This window comes from Phialemonium atrogriseum, assembly GCF_030411735.1.
Source record: "Phialemonium atrogriseum strain 8032-3 unplaced genomic scaffold QBC33scaffold_15, whole genome shotgun sequence".
NCBI classification, from domain to species: domain Eukaryota; kingdom Fungi; phylum Ascomycota; class Sordariomycetes; order Cephalothecales; family Cephalothecaceae; genus Phialemonium; species Phialemonium atrogriseum.
In genome coordinates this window covers 782,210-805,607 of record NW_026848152.1, presented here as the reverse complement: position 1 = coordinate 805,607, position 23,398 = coordinate 782,210, and the positions used below count along the sequence as shown (strand labels likewise).

The 23,398-nt window shown below is 55.2% G+C and overlaps 12 protein-coding genes across 12 annotated transcripts; 7 read left to right on the top strand and 5 right to left on the bottom strand.

Annotated features, from left to right (window-relative positions):
- Positions 1–280: 280 nt before the first annotated feature.
- On the bottom strand, positions 281–2,038 carry QBC33DRAFT_541634 (heterokaryon incompatibility protein-domain-containing protein). Its single transcript, XM_060428184.1, has one exon. It carries the CDS (start codon positions 1,637–1,639, stop codon positions 323–325), a length of 1,317 nt encoding a protein of 438 aa, XP_060282854.1. The 5' UTR covers positions 1,640–2,038; the 3' UTR covers positions 281–322.
- Positions 2,039–2,208: 170 nt separating this feature from the next.
- On the top strand, positions 2,209–3,586 carry QBC33DRAFT_541633 (uncharacterized protein). The gene has a single exon (XM_060428183.1). The coding sequence runs from the start codon at positions 2,394–2,396 to the stop codon at positions 3,501–3,503; it is 1,110 nt and encodes a 369-aa protein (XP_060282853.1). The 5' UTR covers positions 2,209–2,393; the 3' UTR covers positions 3,504–3,586.
- Positions 3,587–5,362: 1,776 nt separating this feature from the next.
- QBC33DRAFT_541631 (DSBA oxidoreductase) lies at positions 5,363–6,546 on the top strand. Its single transcript, XM_060428182.1, has 2 exons — positions 5,363–5,590; positions 5,663–6,546. Exons 1-2 carry the CDS (start codon positions 5,543–5,545, stop codon positions 6,275–6,277), a joined length of 663 nt encoding a protein of 220 aa, XP_060282852.1. The 5' UTR covers positions 5,363–5,542; the 3' UTR covers positions 6,278–6,546.
- Positions 6,547–6,792: 246 nt separating this feature from the next.
- QBC33DRAFT_559949 (ribosomal protein L40e) lies at positions 6,793–7,428 on the top strand (the record flags this gene model as incomplete). Its single annotated transcript, XM_060430015.1, has 6 exons — positions 6,793–6,816; positions 6,904–6,947; positions 7,020–7,046; positions 7,224–7,246; positions 7,327–7,357; positions 7,419–7,428. The coding sequence occupies 6 exons, from the start codon at positions 6,793–6,795 to the stop codon at positions 7,426–7,428; spliced, it is 159 nt and encodes a 52-aa protein (XP_060282851.1).
- A 787-nt stretch (positions 7,429–8,215) lies between these two features.
- Positions 8,216–10,029, top strand: QBC33DRAFT_541620 (uncharacterized protein). The gene is made up of 4 exons (XM_060428181.1): positions 8,216–8,646; positions 8,716–9,105; positions 9,177–9,617; positions 9,684–10,029. Exons 1-4 carry the CDS (start codon positions 8,479–8,481, stop codon positions 9,726–9,728), a joined length of 1,044 nt encoding a protein of 347 aa, XP_060282850.1. The 5' UTR covers positions 8,216–8,478; the 3' UTR covers positions 9,729–10,029.
- QBC33DRAFT_541619 (uncharacterized protein) lies at positions 9,825–10,490 on the bottom strand. Its single transcript, XM_060428180.1, has one exon. It carries the CDS (start codon positions 10,371–10,373, stop codon positions 10,002–10,004), a length of 372 nt encoding a protein of 123 aa, XP_060282849.1. The 5' UTR covers positions 10,374–10,490; the 3' UTR covers positions 9,825–10,001.
- Positions 10,491–12,102, bottom strand: QBC33DRAFT_541618 (uncharacterized protein). The gene has a single exon (XM_060428179.1). It carries the CDS (start codon positions 11,781–11,783, stop codon positions 10,566–10,568), a length of 1,218 nt encoding a protein of 405 aa, XP_060282848.1. The 5' UTR covers positions 11,784–12,102; the 3' UTR covers positions 10,491–10,565.
- A 1,284-nt stretch (positions 12,103–13,386) lies between these two features.
- QBC33DRAFT_570759 (MFS general substrate transporter) lies at positions 13,387–15,415 on the top strand. The gene is made up of 3 exons (XM_060430581.1): positions 13,387–13,787; positions 13,863–13,970; positions 14,039–15,415. Exons 1-3 carry the CDS (start codon positions 13,528–13,530, stop codon positions 15,387–15,389), a joined length of 1,719 nt encoding a protein of 572 aa, XP_060282847.1. The 5' UTR covers positions 13,387–13,527; the 3' UTR covers positions 15,390–15,415.
- A 141-nt stretch (positions 15,416–15,556) lies between these two features.
- On the bottom strand, positions 15,557–18,538 carry QBC33DRAFT_453166 (uncharacterized protein; the record flags this gene model as incomplete). Its single annotated transcript, XM_060424672.1, has 4 exons — positions 15,557–17,047; positions 17,188–17,218; positions 17,370–17,894; positions 17,970–18,538. 4 exons carry the CDS (start codon positions 18,536–18,538, stop codon positions 15,557–15,559), a joined length of 2,616 nt encoding a protein of 871 aa, XP_060282846.1.
- Positions 18,539–18,959: 421 nt separating this feature from the next.
- Positions 18,960–20,267, top strand: QBC33DRAFT_578953 (uncharacterized protein; the record flags this gene model as incomplete). Its single annotated transcript, XM_060431103.1, has 1 exon — positions 18,960–20,267. The coding sequence occupies one exon, from the start codon at positions 18,960–18,962 to the stop codon at positions 20,265–20,267; it is 1,308 nt and encodes a 435-aa protein (XP_060282845.1).
- A 479-nt stretch (positions 20,268–20,746) lies between these two features.
- On the bottom strand, positions 20,747–21,609 carry QBC33DRAFT_611803 (uncharacterized protein). The gene is made up of 2 exons (XM_060432462.1): positions 21,359–21,609; positions 20,747–21,290 (listed from the first exon to the last, which is right to left on the bottom strand). Exons 1-2 carry the CDS (start codon positions 21,410–21,412, stop codon positions 20,751–20,753), a joined length of 594 nt encoding a protein of 197 aa, XP_060282844.1. The 5' UTR covers positions 21,413–21,609; the 3' UTR covers positions 20,747–20,750.
- Positions 21,586–23,233, top strand: QBC33DRAFT_611802 (alpha/beta-hydrolase). The gene has a single exon (XM_060432461.1). The coding sequence runs from the start codon at positions 21,914–21,916 to the stop codon at positions 23,198–23,200; it is 1,287 nt and encodes a 428-aa protein (XP_060282843.1). The 5' UTR covers positions 21,586–21,913; the 3' UTR covers positions 23,201–23,233.
- Positions 23,234–23,398: the final 165 nt, after the last annotated feature.

Below are 23,398 nucleotides of genomic sequence, written 5' to 3'. Positions count from 1 at the left end.
ATATAAATCGGTCGAATGGTCTAGTTGGTCATGACGTCGCCTTAACACGGCGAAGGTCCCCGGTTCAATCCCGTGTTCGATCACATTTTTTTTTCCTTCTTTTTTTCCTTCTTTTTCTTATCCTTTTCTTGTTCTTCTTTTCTTCCTTTCTTTTTCTTTTCTTTTGTCTTTTACTTTCTTATTATTCCTTCTTCCTTCCCAGCTCTGTTTTGGTTCATTCTTTTTTGTTCATCGATTGCTTAATTACCCGCAGGGTGGATAAAGGCTTAGGAAATAGAGGTGTTGTTGCTCGGCGAACGGTGAACTATTTATTGTAGATACCCTAATTACAGTTCCAGCCTGGGACCACAGAACAAAACTCAGCAAGGACCACTGCCGTCTCTCGGCTGTAATCGATCGCCACGGCACTTGACACGGACGACGGAAATAACCCTAGTAGACCGTAGACTTTGTCCTGCGGGAGTGAGCAGTCTGCATGTTGCGCGAGCAAGTTGAGCTCCCGGATGGACGCATCGTTCAACGAGCATTCCGTGACACCCGATGTAGCCTCCAGTGTCCTCCAGGTAGATATAAATGCCAAGAGGTCCAATCTCAGCTTCAGCCCTTCCCAGTTTCCTGAGTCCAAGTCTCCAGACCCAGGATGGGCGAGAAGAATATCGCCTATGGCCTGCAGAGTCGACAGCTGGAACCAACACCCTCCCCAGTGTACCGTTGATGTGCTGGGACTGACCGCCAGCTCCTGGATAATCCACAACCGCGACCAGTATTTCTTCAGAAACATCTGCCATAACTCTACACGAACTATATCGCGTAAATGCAGCGTACCAAATCCGTAGTCATCCTCGTCGTCGGAATCTGCCCAGTGATACTGGTCAAACACTAGGACGTCGACATCTTCCACCAATTCCCTAAGCTGTTCATCCTTATCCTCCACCGCCCCCCAATTGCGGTCGCGGACCCCGAGAAGTTCTTCCAGGGCTTCCCTTCCATATTCTCGCAAAACAACTTCACAAAGAGTGAGTCGTTCGCCTGATAGGTGAAGACTGAGAGCCCCCAGGTCGTCGTGTTCCTTCGTCCAGACCGTTACTGAGAAAGCTCCACCGAATATATCCTTCACTCGCAAGATATGGGCATTCCGGTCAAGAACATCCGCCTGGTTAATACAAAGGGCGTCCGCCCAGACTTTTATGCCAAGTTGGCACTCGTAGCCGGACCGTAGGTCGCGCAGAGCCGCCACTAGATTCTTATTCACAGCGATGGCGACGCCGTCTAGGAAGATCGTAGCTTTCTGGGCCGCGCAGTCTCCCCATGTGTAGCTTAGGCAGGTGTAATCGCCCCAGGTAAATCTTGTAACGGCGTCGTAGATCTCGCTCCGCGGCGTAGCAAGCGTGAATTCGAACCGGTCGCTCCAGGCTTCGGAGAGCTGAGAACGACTCGTCGATGCATTCTGGTCGCGAAAAGTGACATATTCGGGCTTCCAGTCGTTTAGGGATACGTAGTGGAGATTGAGCCGTACTGGGGTATGTTTGGCAGTATTCTCGAACGAGAGCAAGCGGATCTCGCTCTTGGAGGTGTCGAGGGGACGGTACTGATCCGTAGTCTCTGCACTCTGTCCCAATGGCTCGCCAGTGACAGACATCGTGAACAAGAGTAGATTAGCGCGTGTTGACAGTGGTGGGCCAGATCATGCTTTGCAAGAAGCTTGATGGGATCAGGTTCCTCAACTGAGGGGTTGGATCAACTGAGGTTGCACCAACAGCCAAAGGCGGTGTGGTGTGGCATGTAAGATAAATGATGATGTACTCCGCACTCTCAACCTATGGCTGTGTAAAAGACGAATCTCGTCATGTTTGCCCCCGGGACGGAGACGGGGACGGAGACGGAGGTGCCGCACGGGACTCCAAAAATTTTGGCAATTCGGGACGGAAGGTACTGAGCGGCGCGCCGAGATTTTATGTGGAGCAGTCCCGGACGAGGGTTCCGGTATCATGCCGCCAGAGCAATGGCACCAGAGAGAGACTCCGGCCTTCTGTGGAAGGTCACGCGTTTGAAGATTCTCGCAGTCTGATTCGCCAAAGCATGGTTGTAAATGTTTGGTCCGTTGACCAAACAGGGGCGGCTGTGGCAGGGTCGAGGCTGTGCTCGCTGAGCAGGCAGGGGACGGGTGGCTTGGGTGGTAGGCTTGGCAACTTCGAGCCCAATACATCACAATTCTACAAGTTCTGCCTTCCCGCAAGTACTTTTCTCCTCTATCATATCCTCTATCATATCCTCTATCATATCCTCTATCATATCCTCTATCATATCCTCTATCATATCCTCCTCCTATTTTTCAACCCCCAGCAGTTTCTCGCCCAGCCCTCCTCTCGGCGCTTTCTTCGCAAGCAATTTCCATGAGCGACTCACAGCCGAACCCCACTGCTGCAGCGGCGGAGGAGGTGACCTGGCAAGTCGCCTTCTTCGCACTCGTTCCGCTCGCGCTTGGTGCCATGGTGCAGCCTATTGGCCGCGTGATGGACATGCCCCTACGACACAGCTTCTGGCTGCGGTCATCGCCCATTATCTGCGTTGCCGACATGCTGCACTTTTGCATCCGCTATGCCGACCGCTGCATCCAAGACCGGCGATTCCTAGACCAGTTCAAGGCCGAGCTCTCAGACCGGTTTCCCAATGGGCTCCTGGATCCAGATCAAAAAGCTGTGGAGAAAACGGCTATAGTGAGGTGGATCATGATTCTTCTAGGCGTGGTCCCATGCCAGACCGTTAAGCTGGTTGCTATGAAAGGGGTGCCCATTTCAAAAGCAGTCGCTCTCGCCTTTTTCCTAGCCATGGTATTTGGCGAAGCAGTCAACCTCTCCGCCTTAGCATTTTTGACTAAACACGAGGATCCTATTCAACCATCGACTCCTGCAGATCAGCCGGTTAAACTAGCGACTCTCGCCGACAAGCCTTACAGGAAATCCCGATTAGCATCCTGGATCTTGTGGATGCTTCCACGTCTGGCGGAGGCGATTCACTTCTTGGTGGTACAATACATTATTTTATGTCTCTGGTCCATCAGTGCGGCGGAATTCTTCAGCTTCGCTATGCTTAATACAGTCTTCCAAGTTGGCACACTCACTCAGTCTGGGAACATTGAAAAGGGAGAACTCAATATGTTTCAAAACTCTGGCTTTGGCCCAATTTTCGTTATGCTAGGCTGTGGGCACCGAGTGTTATTTTCTTATGTCAATTCTGATCCAAAGAGTGTCTTTAGCAAGGTGGTTGCAGTTGCCCATCTCATCTGTTGCGCTCCCATTTTTATCGTGTGGTCATCAATCGAGGCGCTGGAAGCAATCTCCGAGACGACCATGGGAAGCAGAATGGGTGTTCCCACGGACATGGTTGGACAGGCCATGGTAGTGTTCTTCCTTGTCAATGTCACCGCTTGTCTTTTGGGGTACGCTTTCCTGTTTGATGGGTCAGGCACTGTGAATCCAAGGTGGACAGGCATATTCGGGTAGATATTAGACCGTATGCAGGCGACAACTGTTGCAAACTATGCACACCCACTACACAGGGCTGCACTGGCCCACTCACAAAAGAGGCAATCTTCAATGACAAGATTCGTCTTTTATATTGGGCTGTTTTGGTGCAGACTATGCAGCTTGATACCATCTACCGAGGAGCAATGGGGGTTCAGTGCCAAGGGCAAAGAAGATGAACTCGACGAGTAAATTGAGCTCCCAAAGCATGGTTTAGCAGCGACTCGGGCGTTCTACAATGACCTGCGTATCGAAATTGGGGTTAGTCCTCCCACACTTGACTGAGATGGTGAGTTGGGCACTTTCAGCTAAGAAGCTGCAGTGGGATCAACCGGAAAACGGGCGTGTGCGGCGTCTTCGGAATGCAGTTAGTTCCGGGAACCGACAAGGTCGCGGTCGAGCGTCCCTAATCGGCGCCTTCCAGCGGGAGATGTACGATCGGGTGAGCCGGGAGACAAAGCAGACGGACTTGAGATTTGAGAAGCCGTCGCCTGGTGAGTGATGGCTGCCGAGCGAGCCCTCGTGGGATGGATCTAAGGCGTCGAACAGAATTCGGCGAGCCCAATGAAAGGCTCCGTTTACGAGGCGAGGGCAGCCATTGGGTTGGGCATCGGCTTATGGTGCCATGTCTAATGCTTGCATACCGGGCCTGAACACTGGGCCTGAAACTCGTATTCGATCAAAACGAGCATCCGTTTCATTGTCCACTAATGTATCGCGAACCTTGGGGCAGTTTTTCATACCAACCAACCTTCAATTAGAGGAAAAGAGAGATAAAAATCAATCTGGATCCCCCGTTACAGCCTATAACTTGCGACGAATCGAGACGCTCACCATTTCTACTGTCGGCCGGATTCCTGATCCCTCGCTGCTTTTACCTGGGCTCTCCTGAGCTCGCCTGAGCTCAATGGGGCACGCTGAAATTCAGTGGCTTCCGTTGGAATTAAGTGTCTTGCGTTAAAATTTAGTGGGGTCCAGGGTTATATGCTGAAACTTACTGGCCTGCGCTGGGAGGGCATCCATCGACGCCCACCCACGTGACCTTGCACTAGTATAACCCTAACCCTGTTTTAAATCCGATGCAGCCACAGGTGGCAGAATTTACTTTTGTCATGCCCCGAAAGAGTCACCCCGACGATTTTTAGGCCTGACGATTATCACTAAAGCTCACTAATTTTCAGCATACAAAGATCTATGAGAGGCGAGAGAGAGAAAGAGAGAGGTGTGGTGTAAAGTGCCACGCCCCCACTTTATTTGGTCCTCGAGAACTCCCACCACCTACAGTTGGTGCTGGACACCTGAATAACCAGATCACGAATAACCACTTTTTTGACCTTACTTACTATATACGCCCACCTTCTGCTTATACCATATATTCTAACCTTGCTAAGTATTTTGATTTGATTCATTTAATTTGCGTTGGACGAGGTCCAAGCAATACTCAGTAAAATATCACAATCAGGCGATACCCGCTGTCAGCTGGATCTCAGCAACCTTAAATTCTCAATTCCGATGTCATGGTATGCGCAAGCTCAAACTAAATGGGCATTGGGCAGGCGTCAACCTGCATGCTTGCCGGGGGGGTGTGCACTTGGATGAACCAGACAATGGAGGCAAGGATAAAAATGAAAACTTCAGGATGGTTATAAACGACGCGGATCTATTTACAATACCATAGTAACGAATAGGAAAAGATAATGACAAGGTACAAACTAGGTACGTTGTAGTCTAATTTTGGTCTAGAATAGGTGGACTCAGAAGACAGGAACATTGCTGATTGATAAGCAGGCTTCATCCCGGCATTGCGTGATAGGTTGTCCCGTCCAAATCATCGGCCTCGGGAACATTCCAGGTTTGATTTTAACATGCCAGGCACGCTGTTAAATACTTTTGAGTAGGTACCCCACGGCAATCCCCACTCCTCCCCTCTCCGCATCTTCAAATCGATGAAGTCACATTAAACTTCCCTGAGTGCCAACTATACAAAATTTAAATAAACAAAAATACCACTTGTCAAGATGACGAACTTCACAATCAAGATCGTTTCGGACACCGTGTGTCCCTGGGTATGCGATACCCCATGATTCAGTGGTCTCGAGGAAGACTTGAGCGAACTCACAAACAATAATAAAAAACAGTGTTACATCGGCAAGAAGAGGCTCGACAAGGCCATTGAGCTGTACCGGAAGGTCTACCCGGGCGGCCGGGACGACACCTTCACCGTGTCCTGGCACCCGTTCTACCTGGACCCGACGTCGCCCAAGAAGGGCATCCCCATGATGGAGCGACTCGTGGACCGCTTCGGGCCCGAGCGGGTCCCCGCCATGCAGGAGCGACTGACGAGCATGGGCCGGCAGGAGGGCATCGAGTTCAGCTTCGCGGGCAAGCTCGGGAACACGCGGGACTCGCACCGCCTGATCCAGCTGGGCAAAACCAAGGGAGAGGTGGTGGAGAGCCGGGTGGTGCTGGAGCTGTTCCGGGACTATTTTGAGGGCACGGGCGACATCACGAGCCACGAGACGCTGGTTGGGGTTGGCGTGAAGGCCGGGCTGGACGGGGAGGAGGTGAAGGACTGGTTGGAGACGGGGAAGGGTGGCGAGGAGGTCGATGCCGAGGTGCAGCAGGCGGTTCGCAAGAATATCCATGGGGTGCCAAACTTTACCATCCAAGACAAGTACGAGATCAACGGCGCCCAGGATCCACAGGATTTTGTCGAGGTGTTCACCAAGATCAAGGAGCGGGAGGAGGCCTAGGCTGCGCCGGCAGAATGTATTGTACTGCACAATACATATACACAATACGATATTCGGCAGAGATCAGTGCAACGACGTCTAGCAAGCCCGCACCCCATTTCTAGCCTGTCGCTTCGAGATATTAGAATGCGGAAGACTCGGAAATCTGTGCAACCTAATCCGGCGTTATCAAAAAATTTCGCGGTTTTCAGTTAGGTATCGGGGGGCTCATCAGGTGGGTCGGGCATCGTGGCGGGTAGCTTACCTAAGCGATCAGGGCCTTCGTGGAATCTGGAAAGTGCCAACGCGGAAGAATATTGTGCCGTCGGCTGCTGATCGGGCTAACCTAGGTACAAACCCACGAAAATTAACTCGGAAATACTTTCGCAACGTCCAAAAAGATTCCCACCAGCAATCACGACCACGGTCACGGAATCAAGACAAGGTGAGCTCACCCGACACCAGCATTTCGAGAGCCCTTCGTTTGCTTTCTCAGAGCCCCTTGCGCAAAAACTGACATCCGGCGCGTTCTCTAGATGATTGAGCCATCCCTCAAGGCGGTCCGTCCACCTCCCAGCGCAAAATGCCCCGCGCAACCACCTCCGTCCCGCGGCCACGAACTCTTGGGAATACTGACAATGCGATAGTTGGCCTCCAAGTTCAACTGCGACAAGATGATCTGTCGCAAGTGGTACGTCTCTCTCCGTTTCCCTCCGCGCCCCCACAGCAGCTTGTGGCACCCAGCTAACAGATTGCTCGCCAGTTATGCCCGGCTTCCTCCCCGTGCCACGTACGTCCAACTACCCGAGCTATCCTACCTGCCTTATTCCCCCCCCATTTCGGTCTGTCTTGGGAGCAAAGAACCTACGAGCACCTACACCGACTGCCTTGCTCTGGCGCAGTGACCGTTGAAGACCTCAGCGACAATAATCTTGGCGGTTTTACTGACTTTCCCTGTTTCGTGTAGCAACTGCAGAAAGAGGAAATGCGGTAAGTCTCCTTTCCCGGGTTTATTATAACCTGCGCAGCTTGCTTGGTATCATGAATTGCTCACTGACGTCTACTCCCAGGCCACACCAACCAGCTCCGCCCCAAGAAGAAGTGCGTCTGCCTTCAAATCCCGCCAGATCCCTTCACTCATACTGACTCGGATGTTTCACAGGCTGAAGTAAACGATTCGCCACGACGACGGCAGCTCGTGGGTTGTGCGCGGGCTGTGCATTCGGGCGCGGGGGAATCTTGGGGACGAAGGGAGGGCACGGGTTCGATGGAGGCGAATTGGAGGTGGAGGCATGAAACGAGAAACGAGGCTCCGTACGACGAAATACGATTACCGCCTGCGTCTCTGGCCTCCCCAAGGCTCCCATGATTCCGTTTGTTTTGCCTAATATAACAAACGCCCTTCTTACAATAGCGGATTTGTGCCACTTGATGATGTTCAGGATGTCAATGAAGGGTTGATGACTAGCTAGCTTGTCTTGCAACCTATGACACCTGCCAATGCAACCTGCTTCCCGCCTCTTCTCCCGTACATCTGCTGCTTCAGTAGTAACCTCTGCTCCTCGTCCTGGCCATGTTGCTCCTCGTCGAGTCTCGGCACTGAGCTACATATTCCCGCGGGGAATCTATCCCTCATGTGGCAGTCCGTCGAGAGCCATTATAATCCAGTACGCAGTGATGCAACCTGCAAGAATGTAAACATCAGCACAGAGGGGGCCACTGACAGTGGCAAACATGTTCGCGCTGAACCTGGCCATTACATCACAGTCATGCGATGGAGTAGCAACGAAACATCAGCCAATCACCTGATTCACCTCCGCCAAGCCTTATGGAAACGCCCGGGTATAGGTATCTAACAAAACATTAATCCGGGAATTTGTATCCAATTTGTCAACAAGCCCATAATAACCGCTTGGCACCAAGCAATTGGGGCCGGAAATCGTAAATTATTACTCATGATGTACATACGTAGAAGGGGGAAGAACAACAATTCCCCCGCTAGTACCAGGAACCTTTCTGTGATTAGTCAATGACGTGCAAGTGACAGGCATACCAAGACCTATTAAAGGCCCTTGAGGATGAACAGCAAGCATTGAAATGGATTCAGTTCCCCCTCCTCGAAAAGCCTGCCATACTCAATTGCCATCAAACTTTGTACTCACATCTACCCAAGCAAGCACTAACGTCATACCCCTGGATTGACCAGCTTAGATAATTACACAATGGCTTCCTCAAACACAACCGTGAAGCAGTGGGTGGTTACTGGAAAGGATAGGGGCTTCGACGGGCTGGAGCTCAAGGATGTTCCGCTGCCCAAGCTGGGCGACAACGATGTCCTGGTCAAGCTTGAGGCCGCGTCGCTCAACTACCGCGACCTCATCATCCCATTGGTACGACTGGGCCGAAAAGTTCCCCCCCATCGCCTGGCTAGCTCCAACACCGACTAACCGCTTGCGTAGGGCAAATACCCGTTCCCCACCAAGTTCCCCGTGGTTGCGGCCTCGGACGGCGCCGGCGAGGTCGCCGCCGTCGGGCCGCGGGTTACGGGGTGGAAGAAGGGCGACAAGGTGGTCACTCTCTTCAACCAGGGCCACCAGTTCGGCGAGGTCGACTTCCACAGCGTGGGCACCGGGCTCGGCGGCGTGCTTGACGGCACCCTGCGCCAGTACGGCGTGTTCAACGAGAACGGGCTGGTGCGGGCGCCGGCGAACCTCAACTCCCTCGAGTCCAGCACCCTGTCCTGCGCCGCCCTTACCAGCTGGAACGCCCTCTACGGCCTCAGGCCGGTGAAGGCGGGAGACACGGTTCTGGTTCAGGGAACCGGCGGCGTCAGCATGTTTGCCCTGCAGGTAAGTAAAATCAGGAGCCCGGAAAGTTTTCCCCCTCGAATCTGGCATGCTGACAACGGGGGTCTCTACAGTTCGCCAAGGCTGCAGGCGCGAGGGTCATCGCCACGACATCGTCGGCAGAGAAGGCCGAGAGGGTGTTGAAGCTCGGGGCGGACCACGTGATCAACTACCGGGAGGACGCCAACTGGGGCGAGACGGCGCGCAAGCTGACGCCAGGCGGGGTCGGGGTGGACTTCGTCATCGAGGTGGGCGGGGCGGACACGATGGAGCACAGCCTGGCGGCGATCAAGTTCGGCGGCATCATCTGCGTCATCGGCTTCCTGGGCGGGGCGAAGCCGAAGTCGAGCATGATGGAGGTGCTCAACAAGATCTGCACCGTCAGGGGCGTCTACGTCGGCTCCAGGGCTCTGATGGAGGACATGGTCAAGGCCATCGAGGCCAACGACATCCACCCCGTCGTCGACGAGAAGATCTTCCAGCTGGGCCAGGCGAAGGAGGCTTATGAGTACATGGTGAGTTATTTCCGCCCCTGCGAGCTTTGGAGAGAGAAAACGCTGACATGACTTTTTGCGTCGCAGTGGGCAAAGAAGCACTTCGGGAAGCTGGTGATCAATATCGAATAAAGGGCCAATTAGGTAGCTTTTATTTTGGTTGAACTGAACATGCTGGACGTGGACAACTTGACCTTGTGTAACCAGCCACCTTGGAATGTAATTGCATGCAACTCAGCCCCTGAATTCCTTCCTGAATAGCGTCATTCTGGGATTTAAATCTCATAGATATCCTCCACATGTACTGCCCATTTTAGGCCCTCTCTTCCCCTCACCCCTCGCCACTGATTGCCCGACAACTCAAGAATGAGTCCAAATCATGATCTAATCAAACTTAGATCCGCATTAGAAACCATGTAATAGAGAAGCGGGCCGTATTGCCAGGTAGCCTACCCCAGGCCAAAGAGCGCCGCTCATGATAGAAGACCTTTCGCAATGGCGATAGCCTTGATGGCGGCAAAAGTCTTCTTCTCGTTCAATCGCGGGAATAGTGTACCTGGCACGTCCTTCTCCAAGAATCGACAGAGGTTCCCGCCCATCCTCAGCCTTGAACTCGAGAACCTCCTTTCCGCGCTTCGTAGCCTCCACCCTGACCGATTCGTAGTACGATCCGGACGTCTTGGCGGTGGAGATGTCGTCCGAACCACAGTGCTCTTTGCAATACCTGCGGCACTCCATGTTCAAGGCATACCACAGCCTATCCGCCTTCCAGAGCATCCCAGACCATCCAAACCACGGCGTGAAGAAGAAGCCAAAACTGTCATAGCAGCTCCTCGCCCACAACTTGGAGCCCGGCGGCCCGTTGAGCACGACCCTCGAAGTCGAGGATCACAGGCAAAGGTGATGTGTGGAATCTAATTATCATCTAGCGTCTAGCGTCTCTAGTACATGCGTATATGCGTATCTAGTCTATGCGTCGATCTTGCTCTCTTGCTCCTCGTCATCTGTATCCACATCCAGAGCGCCAATAACATCCAACTGCAAACCGGCGGCCTTGCAAGCCTCCACAATCACCTTGGGGACCCTCCCAGTATCACCCTCGGGAACAATAATCCTCTCCAGGTTCCTAGCCATGACGCTCTTATTGAGGATCGTGTACTCCAGCAGCTCCGTTACTTCCTCATCCGTACCCAGCTCGTTGAAGAACTCCAACCGCTCCAGCACGGGCGGGATACCCACCGAGTGCAACCGCGGTTTCTTGGATGATTTGCCAAAGAGCTGATAGTCCCAGTTGATACGCAGTGTCTTGAGCGCTTCAAACTCCCGCATGCGCAATGCTTTGAAGCCAGTCAAGGTGGGGAAATCGATGGTAATCGTCTCTATCGAGTGGCTCGCTGACCGCAACGCAAGAATGTAGTCTCCGATATTGTCAGAGCTCTCCTCCAGGTCAGGGGTCGGCTCCGGGGTCTGGACCATGACGAACTCGCGCAGGGACTCCGGAAACGCAAGGATATCATAAAGCGCGTCGTCGTTGATGTCGCACTCGATCAGATGGAGCTTCTTCAGTCCCGTCTGGTGCGGCTGCTCGATGAAGTCGAATCCGCGATGATCCAGTTTAGCCCTCCGGATGACAAGACTCTGGAGCGTGGGGTGGGCGAAGATGTGGATATTGTCGCGGAGATCCCAGTACTGGTTGTCGGGACATTGGTAGAACAGCGTGCACGATTTCAGGCAGGCCAGGTCGAAGGGGCCGTTAAACAGCGTGCCGATACCGCGCAAGAACTTGCCAGGAACCGAGATGTCCAGGTTCTCCAGGTTTGACATGGTAGAAATGGCGCGCGACAAGCCATCGACATCGGAGCGCGATCCATCGAGCACCAACTGTGACAGCTCCAGAGTGTCTAGGCTGGTGGTATCGTCGAGTTTCACAGTGATGTCGCGAATCGCCGACCCACGGCGCAATCGTCGACTGAGCGACTCGCGGAAAATAAGGTGATGCTCGGGCGACTCGAAAAGCACCGTCCTATAGAGGATCGAGTCTGCCAAGCCGTGGCATCTTTTGTTCAGGTGCGAGACATTGCACAGGTCGCGCTTGGATATCTCCTCAAAAATGAGCATCAGCAGCCCGTCTGGCAAGTCGGACAGCCGGTCGCGCGCCCTAAGTGAGCCCATCTTGTAATTTTGCATGAGCGGGTGAGAAATTGCAATTTCAGGCAACGGAGGTCAAGTAAGTCAAATATATATCGTGATACTTGGAAGTCTAATTTGTCGGCCTCCAGCTGAGTAATCACACTATACCATATTAGGAAGAGCAAGGAAGTTAATTTATCCGATTCAACATTTTAGGTTATCGCGGAATGAGCCCTGTACAAGAGGACCAGGGTTTAAATGCCGTAAAGCAAGTGATTATAGGCAAGAGTGGCGTATGGAATTGTGTCAGAGCCAAAGGTTAAAGTTAAATCGATTAAAATAACCTGCAGCCGCTGCGCACAGGAACCTAGGAAGCGCACGCAATAGAGGAGAATTAGACTTGGCTAGAGGCGCGATTTTGGGCAGGAGTGGAGCAAAGGAGCATCAACCAGTCGTATAGATAAGGTTGCAGGGATTACGCACCTATAGTGTATAGAGAAACCTAGGAATGGTAAAAAATCCTGGCCGAAGGCTAAGATCAACACCAAGACCCCTTACATTACTTACCAAATAATATGGCAAGTAGGTAAGTAAGGACAGGTATTTGACTTACTTGACTTACTTGACTTACTTGTATTTGAACTTGATTCAATTAACTTATGTCAAGGGTTGAATTTTCAGGTGGTGGCAAGTCGGCTGATAGCCGAGAGAGCTTGTGTAAGAGGGGTTGGCTGGAACATTCCCACCATTGGATCCCGTTAGGAGAGCGACTTTGATACTAAGGCTTCTGAGAGGCGTTTGCGAATAAGTGTTGACTGACACGGGAGGCTACTGCTCGATAAAGACGGTTGCTTAGTAGTATAACTGAACGTTGAGGCGCGGGCCGAAGCCTCGTTATAAGGTGTCTGGTTTGATGGGGCTTAGAAGCACATTTGAAGCGAACAGAACATAGCCACGATGATTTTATAGTTCAAAAAAATAGATGAGACTTAAGTCAGATCATTGCTCCCCCTTCCAAAAGAAAAAAATAGTCCGGCTCATGGTCTCCCGCGATAGAGGCAGATCTTAACTTAGCAATTGCCAACCGGGCCGGGGCCGAGTTCTGGGCCTCCCTCAGACACGAATCTGGGACACGAATCTGGGCCACTAGCTGTTGTATGCCAAGAGAAAAGAGACATCTCTATGGAAAAGCGCTTAACCTGCCAACCCTTTACCCACGGCTGGTTCTTCACCCACTCTGACATCCCATCAGACTTTCACTCCCACTCTATGGTGCTGCAGAAATCGAGCATTGATTCTTTTGACTATCAAGGCCGTGGAAGCCTCGTGCCGGCCAATACGTCTATCTCTGCATCCCCGGGGTGAGCCACACGTCTTTCGCACAACTCCACCCTTTTTATGTGGCAAATTTGACACGAACGTCAATCAACATAGCCGGCCTAAACATGAGGAGGGCTCTTCTGTGCTGCGCCTCCTCCGTTCAAGGGACTTTCCATGCCGTACCTGCGTCGATATGTGGTACCATTGTACACACCTCAGTCTAGAAACCCTCCGAGGTCGGACCCACTTTTATTCAACGAAACCCTCCGCGGCCTTCGCCCATGCCACAGTACCGATGGCCTTAAATAGGTAGCCAAGGTATCTTACTTACAATTCCTCGCGCCGAATCTCAGATGAGATGAGTCCCCGATGAGAAAGTGATTTCAATCTAATTTTCGCAAGAGAAACCCTATTTCCCTTTCCTTGGACCCTCGCCCGCTTCAGGCCAACAGCCTCTCATCCTCTCATCCTCTCAGTCACCATGACACAACAAGACGCGTCTGCTTCGACTCTCGAGTCCAAAGAAACTTCGGTCGATGGCACGGATGCGACCACAAAAGAAAGCCCTCCGCAGTTCAAGCGGGGGCCGAGGTTCTGGATCATCTTGTTTGTCCTCGCGCTCGTCAGCCTCCTCACGTCTTTGGAAACCACCGTCACCTCGACGATCCTGCCATCCATCGTTGCCGATTTGAACGGAGGCGAGAATTACGTATGGGTTGCTAACGCCACCTTCTTGACCATGTAAGCCTCCCCTCCCCGCCTCTCGCGAGAGAGACACAGCCGTATCTAACCACCTCTGGAATTTGATTTGTGTAGGACTGCTCTTCTGCCCCTGTTTGGCCAGCTCGCAAACTTGTTTGGCCGCAAGTGGCCCCTGGTCTTTTCTGCGGCAGCCTTCATGGTTGGGAGCGGTTTATCTGGCGGGTGGGTTGCTGCTTTCTCATACTAGCCCAGAATCGGGTGTCTTGCTGACGAGACCGGGCAATGCACAGAGCTTTCAACATGGCCATGATGATCGGCGGCCGAGCGATTCAGGGGATTGGAGCTTCGGGCATCGGCGTCCTCTGCGAGATCATCATCTGCGACCTGGTGCCACTGCGCGAGAGGGGCACCTACATGGGCATCGTGTTTGGCATGGTCGCTTTGGGGGCCGCCCTCGGTCCTCTCTTTGGCGGACTCCTCGTCAGCTATAGCACCTGGCGCTGGGCTTTCTACATGGCTCTGCCCATTGGCGGCGTCGCGCTAGTGCTGCTAGTTGCCTTCTTGAATGTCAAGTATAACAAGTCTCAGACGCTGGCCACCAAGCTATCGAGCCTCGACTGGCTGGGCAACGTCCTCTTCATCGGCGGCGTTATCCCTGTGCTGATTGCCCTCAGCTGGGCGGGTAGCCTCCACCCGTGGTCTTCCTACCAGGTCCTCGTTCCGCTTATCGTCGGTCTCGCCGCGCTGGGAACCTTCGTCTGGATTGAAGGCAATCCCCGCCTCGTGCCAAATCCCATGGTACCCACCTACCTCTTTCAGCATTCCGTCACCCTGATCGTCTTCATCCTCACCTTTCTCCACGGCATCGTTACCCTGTGGGCCACATACTTTCTCCCGGTCTACTTCCAGGGCGTTCTCGGCGAGAGCGCCTACCGCTCCGGCATCATGTTGCTTCCCACGATCCTCGCACTCCTCCCGGCCGCCGGGATGGGCGGCGTGCTGCTTACCAAGTTCGGCCGCTACAAGCCCATCCTCATGGTCACCTTCGCCTTGATCACCGTCGGCTTTGGCCTCTTCTCGATGCTAGACGAGAACTCGAACACGGGCGTCTGGGTGGGCTTCCAGGTGGTCGAGTCCTTCGGCGCGGGCTTCGGCATGGCGGCCATGCTCCCGGCGTTGCTGGCCCCGCTGACGGACAAGGACACGGCGGTGGCGACAAGCGTGTGGGCGTTTTTCCGCACCTTCGGCGTCATGTGGGGCGTCGCCGTCGGCGGCGCCGTCTACACCAACCGGGCCGCGCAGCTGGCCGCCGCGGGCGCTATCAGCAGCAACGCAACAGTGGCCGCCGACTTCGTAGCCGGCGGGGCGTACGCGTCCGCCGAACCCCACTTTCTCGACTCGCTCTCGGCACAGACGCGCGCCGAGGTGGTCGCCGTGCAAACCGGCGCACTCCAGCGGTCCTGGCAGGTTGCCATTGGCTTCGGCGCGCTGGGCCTCATCGCTGCTGCCTTGATGAAGGAGATACCGCTCAGGAAGGAAAACAACACCGAATTTGGCATGGTGGAGAAGGAGGACATGCCTGCCGAGGAGGAGGAGGCTAGGAGCACAACAGAGAAGGAGGTCCCAGCGGCCGCGTCGTGATATCGCTCAAGACACGGGCTTTTCCACAGTCGAGAAGGGTAACATACAGTAGAGGGGCGGCGGGAACTGGCGATTGGCGAGTGTATTTTAATAGAAAGGGTTCTTCTCTCTTGCTTCTGGGCACATCGCCATGGTATGGTTTGTGATAGACATCTTAATAATTCTACCTAGTCATCGAGAAATCTCATCGACTCCTGGATGCTGGCTCGTATCGACTCTACGTACGACTTGCTTCCCTGTCGTGACTTGACATCCTCCTGTGCCAAAACAGCCGAAAACAACAATGCTCGATCCGCACGGGACAATATCCCCGGGGCGGCCGCCGCGGGTGAGGCAGCAGCCGCCTCGCCCGAGAGACAGTATTCGGTCGGAATCCCCATGCAGCGCTCCAGAGTCCGCACCTGGCCCTGGATGGCATCGAGGATGCCCGTGGCGTATGTCTTGAGCGGCATATCCTGGAGCGAAGAGATGCCGCCGATGCGGAGCACCGACTTGACCTTGACGGACTTGAACGAGTCCGGCGGCATCTGGGAGATGAATTTGTGGATGGTGTGGAACATGGCGTCGAAGAGCCTCATCAAGGATAGGTAGCTCGACAAAGCCAGGAGCACCATCTCCGTGCTAAGCGCATCCTCGCTCTGCTTGTGCGTCCGAACAGCCGGCGTCAAGCTCTGGATGATGTCGATGAACTCTTTGCTGCACGTAAGGAGGACCGCAGCCGGATTCTCGGGCTCCCGGCCCGCGCCCTCCTCTTTGCAGCCCTGCACAACTTCGAGGGGGTCCGAGTAGTATGCGTCCATGGTCGTAATTCGCTGGTCCATTTCCTCTCGGAACCGCATCAGCGAGCTTGCCGGGCTTGGGAATTGTGGTAGGGGAGTCGGGGGGAGCACGCCGCCCTTCCACGGATCAAGGAGGAGCGGATCAACATCCATGTCGAGCGCAGTGCTAGAGTAGTCCCGGTCCATGTGGAGCATCGCGCTGAGCTCATCATCCGCACTCAGTAGCCCCTGAAGTTGTGATGGATTGCTCAGCTGATCCACCAGTGCGAGGATGTCTTCGCCCGGCGCAGGGCTTTGCTCGGTCGATGGGGAGTAAGAGTAAGCGGAGCTGTCGCCCGGCGTTGCCCAGAAGTCTGCTGCCTGTGGCCCGTGAGCCAACGGGTCCCTTGGCGGATGCACGGTGGACTTGGAAGCCGCGAGGTCCGACTCTGCGATGCCATCCAGCCGGTCCCACGACGTGTGTCTGTCTGTCGTCCTGCACGATCTTGCAGGCGCGCCGGCCGACGCGGGCTCCCCCGCCATGGCAGTGGCAGGGGCATGGACCTCGATATAGTTCGCGTCTCGCAATGTCGACGACGACGTGCGATACCGCCCGGGCGAGGAGACGTCAGCGGGGCTCGGCGCGGGGCCTCTAGGCGGCGGGGTGCTGCCGTCGACGAGACGCGGCTTGCGCGGTCGTCCGGGATGGCCGGGGGCGCTTATCACGCATCGAGCACCGATGTGGGAGCAGCGGGCGCACGGCGCCGTGCTGTTTTGGGCGCGAAGGCACTGCACTCGCCTCGCTCTGCACTGGTCGCAGGCAGAACGCCTGACTGCCGGCTTGAACATGTTGGTATCCATTCGTGATGGCTCGAGGTGGGACTCGCCGCGAGGATCGGACTAGAGCCAGGTGGGTTGGGGTTCAAAGTTGCCGCGCCCCGCATGCCAGAAAAAGAAAACCCCCGCGGAGGGTTTGTCGCCACAGCCAATCAGCAAAATTACCGAGCCGCTCTCCATCTTACCTACCGATAGGTACCTACTACCTTGATTTCCCGATGCAAGCACTGGGAACTCAACAGCTGGGTGTTGTTGCTAGGTATGATGCTATCTATCTCTCACTGGTTTTGGCTTCAGGTTGCCTTCCTCAGCGCACCTTGACTTGACCATCGCTGGTGTTTGAACTTGCCCCAAACTCGATTAGAGATGACCTACCTAGTCGGACAGGGGATACACCAGCTTCTGGGCCGAGACCTCCTTGCGCGACAAAGCGCCGATGCCATCAATCACCTTTGCCAGTCCGCCCTGATTCACCTGTATGGGATGTGGTTTTAATCTTCCCGTCTCGTACAAGGCGGAGAAGCGTCTGATCCACCCATGAAGCCAGGCGTGCAGCTCGGGGTTTTCCTTGCGATAATACCCTCCCGGTAGTTCCAATTCCACCCCGGTCACCTCGAGCCCCATGACCCACTCAGCCTTGACGGCCTTCCGCATCGTGGCCATCAGGTCCTCGGGCAGGAGCTCGAAGCCAACGTATCTGCCGCCACCACGCCCGATGGCCGCGTAGCAGTGGCGGATGGTTCGCGCTTCCGTGATGATGTCCAGCGCGTTTTCCAGCGTGTTCTTGGTGTATGCCCGTATGTCCTCGCCACACGTCGGCGAGCGATAATCAAACGCCTTCTCGGCACCGTACTCTTCGACAAGCTTGAAGTTCTTTGGGGAGCAGGTCGTGACGACTCGGTAGCCCGACCTGAGGAACGCACACCAGATCAATCATCATGCACTCACGAGCGAGAGGGAAAAGGGAGAGTCACACGCCACTCACAGCTTCAGTAATTGGATGGCAAGGGTACCGCTGGCAGTGGAGCCCCCATAGACAAGAAAGAACTTGGGGTCCGCGGTGGGCTTCTCGGGCGTCCCGGGCAGCTTCATCACCCACCAGAGCGCCATCCCCACGCTGCTAGTCACGGCACAGCCTATCGAAGCCGCTTCTTCCAAGGAGAGGTGCTCGGGCACGCGCCACATGTTCTCGGGCTTCTCAGCAATGTAATCGGTGAAGGCACCCGACCAGGGCTGGCGTCGCTGGTTCCCCATCTGGGCCCCGGCAACGCGGTCGCCAATCCGCAGCCCCCCCGGCGTGCGAGCTACGGACTCGCCGAGGCGCACGACGGTGCCGGCAAAGTCGCAGCCGTTGGCCGTGCCAGGACAGGGGACGCGCGCCGGCATTTTGTAGTCGCAGTGGTTCACCGCCACTGCGGTCACCTTGATGAGGACATGGTCGGGCGAGACGTCCGGCATGGGTAGAGTGGTGCACAGCTCAAAGGACCCGGGGTTGGCCGACTGCACGATGGCCTGCCGCGATGATGGAAGCGCTGGGAGAGTCGCTGTCGCCATGTTGTGGTGCTCGGAGGGAGGGCACAAACTTTTCATGACGACCCTGCCAGGTTGGTATCGCGGCCCAGCTGCAACTCTCTGCTTTTCACACGTCTCTTTCGCCTCGGGCAGAAATGGCCCCCAGAGCGGCAATTGCTGGTTGTGCTTGGGGAATCAGGAGCTTGAAGTCGGGCAGTCGGGACTTTTCCCGGAGCTCGGGACTTTCTGTATTTGGTGCCAAGCAGGGAGGCGAACTACCTTGCATGTCCACCTTGCATGTCCAGGTCCGCGCTGTATAAGGGTCAGTCAGGTCTAGGGGAGAGGGAAAGGGAGCAGGAGCGGACGTTTCTCTGCCCCGTTCATTTCTCTGGACAGTGGCTAGTAAGTAGCTCGACGTTTGCCCCATCCGTCTGGAACCATGTCCAAAGTGTTTGGCGGAACCATGTCCAAGACGTTTGCCCTTGTGGCGGCGCTCTTCTCCTCCCTTGGCGCCGCAAACCTGTATCAGGTTCCCATTGGTTCCCAACCATTTCCTACCGATTACGATTTTACGACGAACTGGGATGACGATTCGTGTACAATCAGCAGGAGCAAGGCCTTCGATATCCTCGAAGGCCCCAGCACGTTTTCCACGGCGGCAGACGCTCACATCAACTCGCCCAAGATCACGCCCTTGATCAACAGGACCAACTGGGAGCAGTGGGAATTCGACGGCCTCTCTCACAACGGCCTGTCCTTGTTTCTAACGTCATTCTCCCGGGACTATTCGTACCACTTCTTCGGCAAGGGAAATCTGCGCATGGAAGTCTACATGAATCTCGCCGACGGCACGTCGGTCCGGGAGCTCGACTACGTCGATGAGTCCATCGTCATCGACTGCCCCACCTACACGGCCGGCATCTGGAACAGCTCCGACAAGTCGTACTCGTTCCACGCCACCAAGGACCTGAAGCACATCAAGCTCGAGTTCGACTCGTGGAGGGTCAACGGCACCTACAAGCTGTCGGCCACCACGCCCCCCGTCCACGCCGACGGCTCGCTCTGGGACCCCGAGGGCGGGGACAAGCCCGGCGTGACCGAACTCTCGCCCGGGCTCTATTACAGCGTCCCCGTGGTCAGCGGCGAGATAGAGGTGGACGCCGTCGTGTCGGGGGGCAGGAGGCTGGGCTTCCGCGGCAGGGGTGGCTCTACCCGCCTCTGGGCCAGTGACGGTTGGCTCGGCATCACCGAGGGCTGGAAAGCCATCCGGGCCTGGGCGGGGCCCTACACCTTTACCTACTGGCAACTGACTTCCAGGAAGAACTGGGGCACCGTGTTCTACTCGGGTCACCTATTCTACCACGGCCAGCTCCTGGTCGGCACGCGCGTCGGAAACGTATCCGACACGGACGACTACGCCCGCATCACCGCCAACTTTGACGCCGGCATCTCGGGGAGGTTTGCCGACAAGAACACGGGCAACACCTTGGAGTTTGTCTCGCCGTCCCGGGACAAGAAGTGGCGGTTCGAGCTGGAGCACATCCTGGTACAATACGAGATGGGTGTCGGCAACGGGGACGGCCTGAGCGGGTTCGCAGACCGCGTTGTTGGCGGCGAGGTTGGCGGCCTTCAGTACGAAGGGCGGGGCCAGACAGAGCAGACCCTCTTCCCCGAATACGTCTCGCAGTGGGTCACCTGGCTGATATTTGGCGTCGGGTTCTTGGGCCCTGGGAAAGACTACGCTCTCGAGTTTGTCAGCTGGTTCTTCTAAATAGCTGGGATGGCGCCTTAAAGTGATGGAGGAAAGTAAGTGCTCGGCGGTAAGCGCAGGAAGCACCACCATCGAAGGAGGACGGACGAGTCATCGCTGGGTACAAGTGGCATTACTCTATTTTCGGGCGAGGTGATAGATCATAGTATTTCTGTAAGGCTTTGCCGTCTCCAGATGTCATACATACATAGTATTGTTCTTGCCAAGGTGTCAGGTCTGCTCTGGTCGCTGAGGATAGATGATCTCGGGCAGTACCTTGGTATCTTGTCCCACCCGACACCTCCTTGATTTCCTGCGTCATATATTACATGCAAAGAAACTGCGCAAATGATGAACATCCGTGGATGGAGGTAACCAAGGTAACCCATCTCTTATGACTCTTGGGCATCATGGTACGCTCGTGGAAAAGGAAGGTTGATGTTTGCTGATAACTACCAAGAGTATCTGTTTTTAAACTAGGTAGGTACACAGAGTAACCCCTCGTTATTGGCCATCCTCTTTTCCCTTCCAGTCATAAATGGCTCTGGCAGTGGCCACCTCGTTGCCTTTCCTGACGACCATGGTTCTCATAAGCCATCTCTCATCGTTCAACATACCAAATCCCCATATCTGTTCCATGACCCAGCCGTTGGTCTGATGGACGACAAGATCATACAAGTTGTTGTCACCTCCGGGTTCCCCTTCGTCTAGAAAGCCTTGGCTCAGGAACGAGTGCAAGGGCTTCCCGTCGTGGCCGGTAGCAGCCGATAGATTTACCAGGCGGGACCGGTGAGAGCTGGTGCCGAACAGAGCCGACGAATGGAATTCCTCTCGCCAATCCAGCACGCGCACTTCATTCTCCTCGCTGAGCCCAGCGATGGCGATGGACGCGGCCTGGGTGAAGACCAGTGTCTTTGTTCCGGATTCGTCAACCTGCTGGGTCGCCTTCAATGACAACGTGGCGATGCTGACAACCTTTCGAAGTATCCATGGAATGCCCTGGATGGCGAAGACTCGGTCAAACGGGTCGGAAAGAGTTTTACTCTGGAAATGGTTACTGTCTGTCAAACGGTTTGGGAGAAACTTTGTATTGCCCGTGTGGGGTCGTTTACCAGTGTCCAAGAGCCCGTAAGATCCTGCATTGAGACATCTAACGGGGTAGCCATCTTGAATCAGGCGCAAATCGATCGCAGTGTGGACAATGTAAAGGATATCTAGGTGGCCTGTTGTGCTCAGACCGGCTCGGCGGGATAGGCAGAATGGAGCCGCGATGCCGATACGACAAGAAACATAATAAGAGCCAAAGAGAGGGTAGGAGCTAGACTCGAAACACCGTCAACCCGCACAAAATGTGGAAACAAATTGAAGAAAGTTGAGCCGAGATGTTAAGTGCCGGTCGAAAAGTCCCGACTCCCGTCTGACGCTGTGGCGGCCGACGCACCGCGGACTCGGCTCCCAATCGGGACATTTGAAAAAAGGCAGGATTCGGACGTGTCGATTACGCGACATGCACCAGTTTGTCCGCTTGGGGACTGTACCAATCGATGCTTTGATCAGGCTGACAGTCACCTGCATCGGTATCTAACTTATTTCTCCCACGAGAGCTTGAAGCGCCAACTGGCGAGCCTCGACATCGTGAGCATCGCTTCGGCGCATCTTGTTCCACCATGTTCAAATTCTTCGACTCGTTCATGTTCAATTTCGAGCTGACCCGGCTCCTCGGCAGCACGCCGGCCGGCGGCTGCGATGCCTGCGAATTCCTGACCGCCGTGGGCAAGATCAAGAAGAGCGATCCCGAGTCGTGGCACGACGCCTGGAAGGAACAGGGAGAGCGGGCCGAGGCGATCGCCGAGGAGGCCGCGAGGGCTGGCCTGAAGCCGCTGGCAAAGAACGCATACCTTCGCGCGGCCAACTATTTCCGGGCCGCGTCATACCTGTTCTTCAACGACGATCCGAGGGTCGTGCCCTTGTCCGAGAGGTCGGTCGCGGCCTTCGTGCGCGCAACGTCTTTCATGGACGGCGCGGTCGTGTTGGTGGAAATCCCTTACGAAAACGGCTTTAGCATGCCCGGCTACTTGTATCTCCCTCCCCAGCATGCACGACTGCCCGGCAAGATACCGCTCCTCTTATACTTTGGCGGCGCCGATTCGACAAAGGAGGAGCTGCACTTCCTGTTCGGCCACTCGGGGCCGCAGGTGGGCTACGCCATCCTCTGCCTGGAGGGCCCCGGCCAGGGCCTGCTGCTGAAGAAGTCGGGAGTCCCTCTGCGGCCTGAATTCGAGGTTGTTGCGGACAAGGTGCTGGCCTTTGTCGAGAATTTGTCTCGGTCGTCAGAGCTGCAGCTGGATCTGGACAGGATCGCCGTGGCGGGCGCAGCCACCGGGGGATACTTTGCCCTCCGCGCCGCCACCGACGCCCGCGTCAAGGCATGCGTGTCCATCGACCCGTTCTTCAGCATGTATGAGCTGGCCATGACCCGCCTTCCCCAGTTCTACGTCAGCCTGTGGGAGAGGGGCTGGATCACCGACGGCTTCTTCAACTGGTCCTCGGGTCTGGCGGGCAGGATAGACTTCCTGACTCGATGGGAATTGGCCCTGGGCACCAGCAGCACGGGCGTCGAGACGTTTTCTGCCATGCTGCGACGCTTCAAGGACTTCTCCCTGGATACCAAGAAGGACGGGAAGGTCTTGGACAGGATCACCTGCCCCGTGTTTCTCACGGGTCCCGGTGCCGGTCGCGAGATGTACTCTTCGGCAGAGGCTGGGGCGCTCAAGATCCACAAGTTGCTCACCATGGTGCCGGAGAGCAACAAGGAACTCTGGGTCCCGACGGAGGAAGCAGACGGCGGGTTGACAGCCAAGGTTGGAGCCTGGCCCCTGTTGGCGCAGAAGAGCTTCCAATTTCTAGACAAGCATTTTGGCATTGATCGGAAGAGTGCGCCGGGAAGCAAATAGGGTTTCCCAACAGTATTGATAATAAACCATGGCATGAAGCAGGTTTCTCATTACCTACTGATGTCGGGAGATAATGCCTCGATTATTGGGAAAATACCGTTTCTGTCAACTGAGACCTATGCCCAGTCCCCTTACTTAACCCTCTCTGGAGCGTCAGGCCTTGCATGTATTTCCGCACGGGACCGTAGACGGGACATG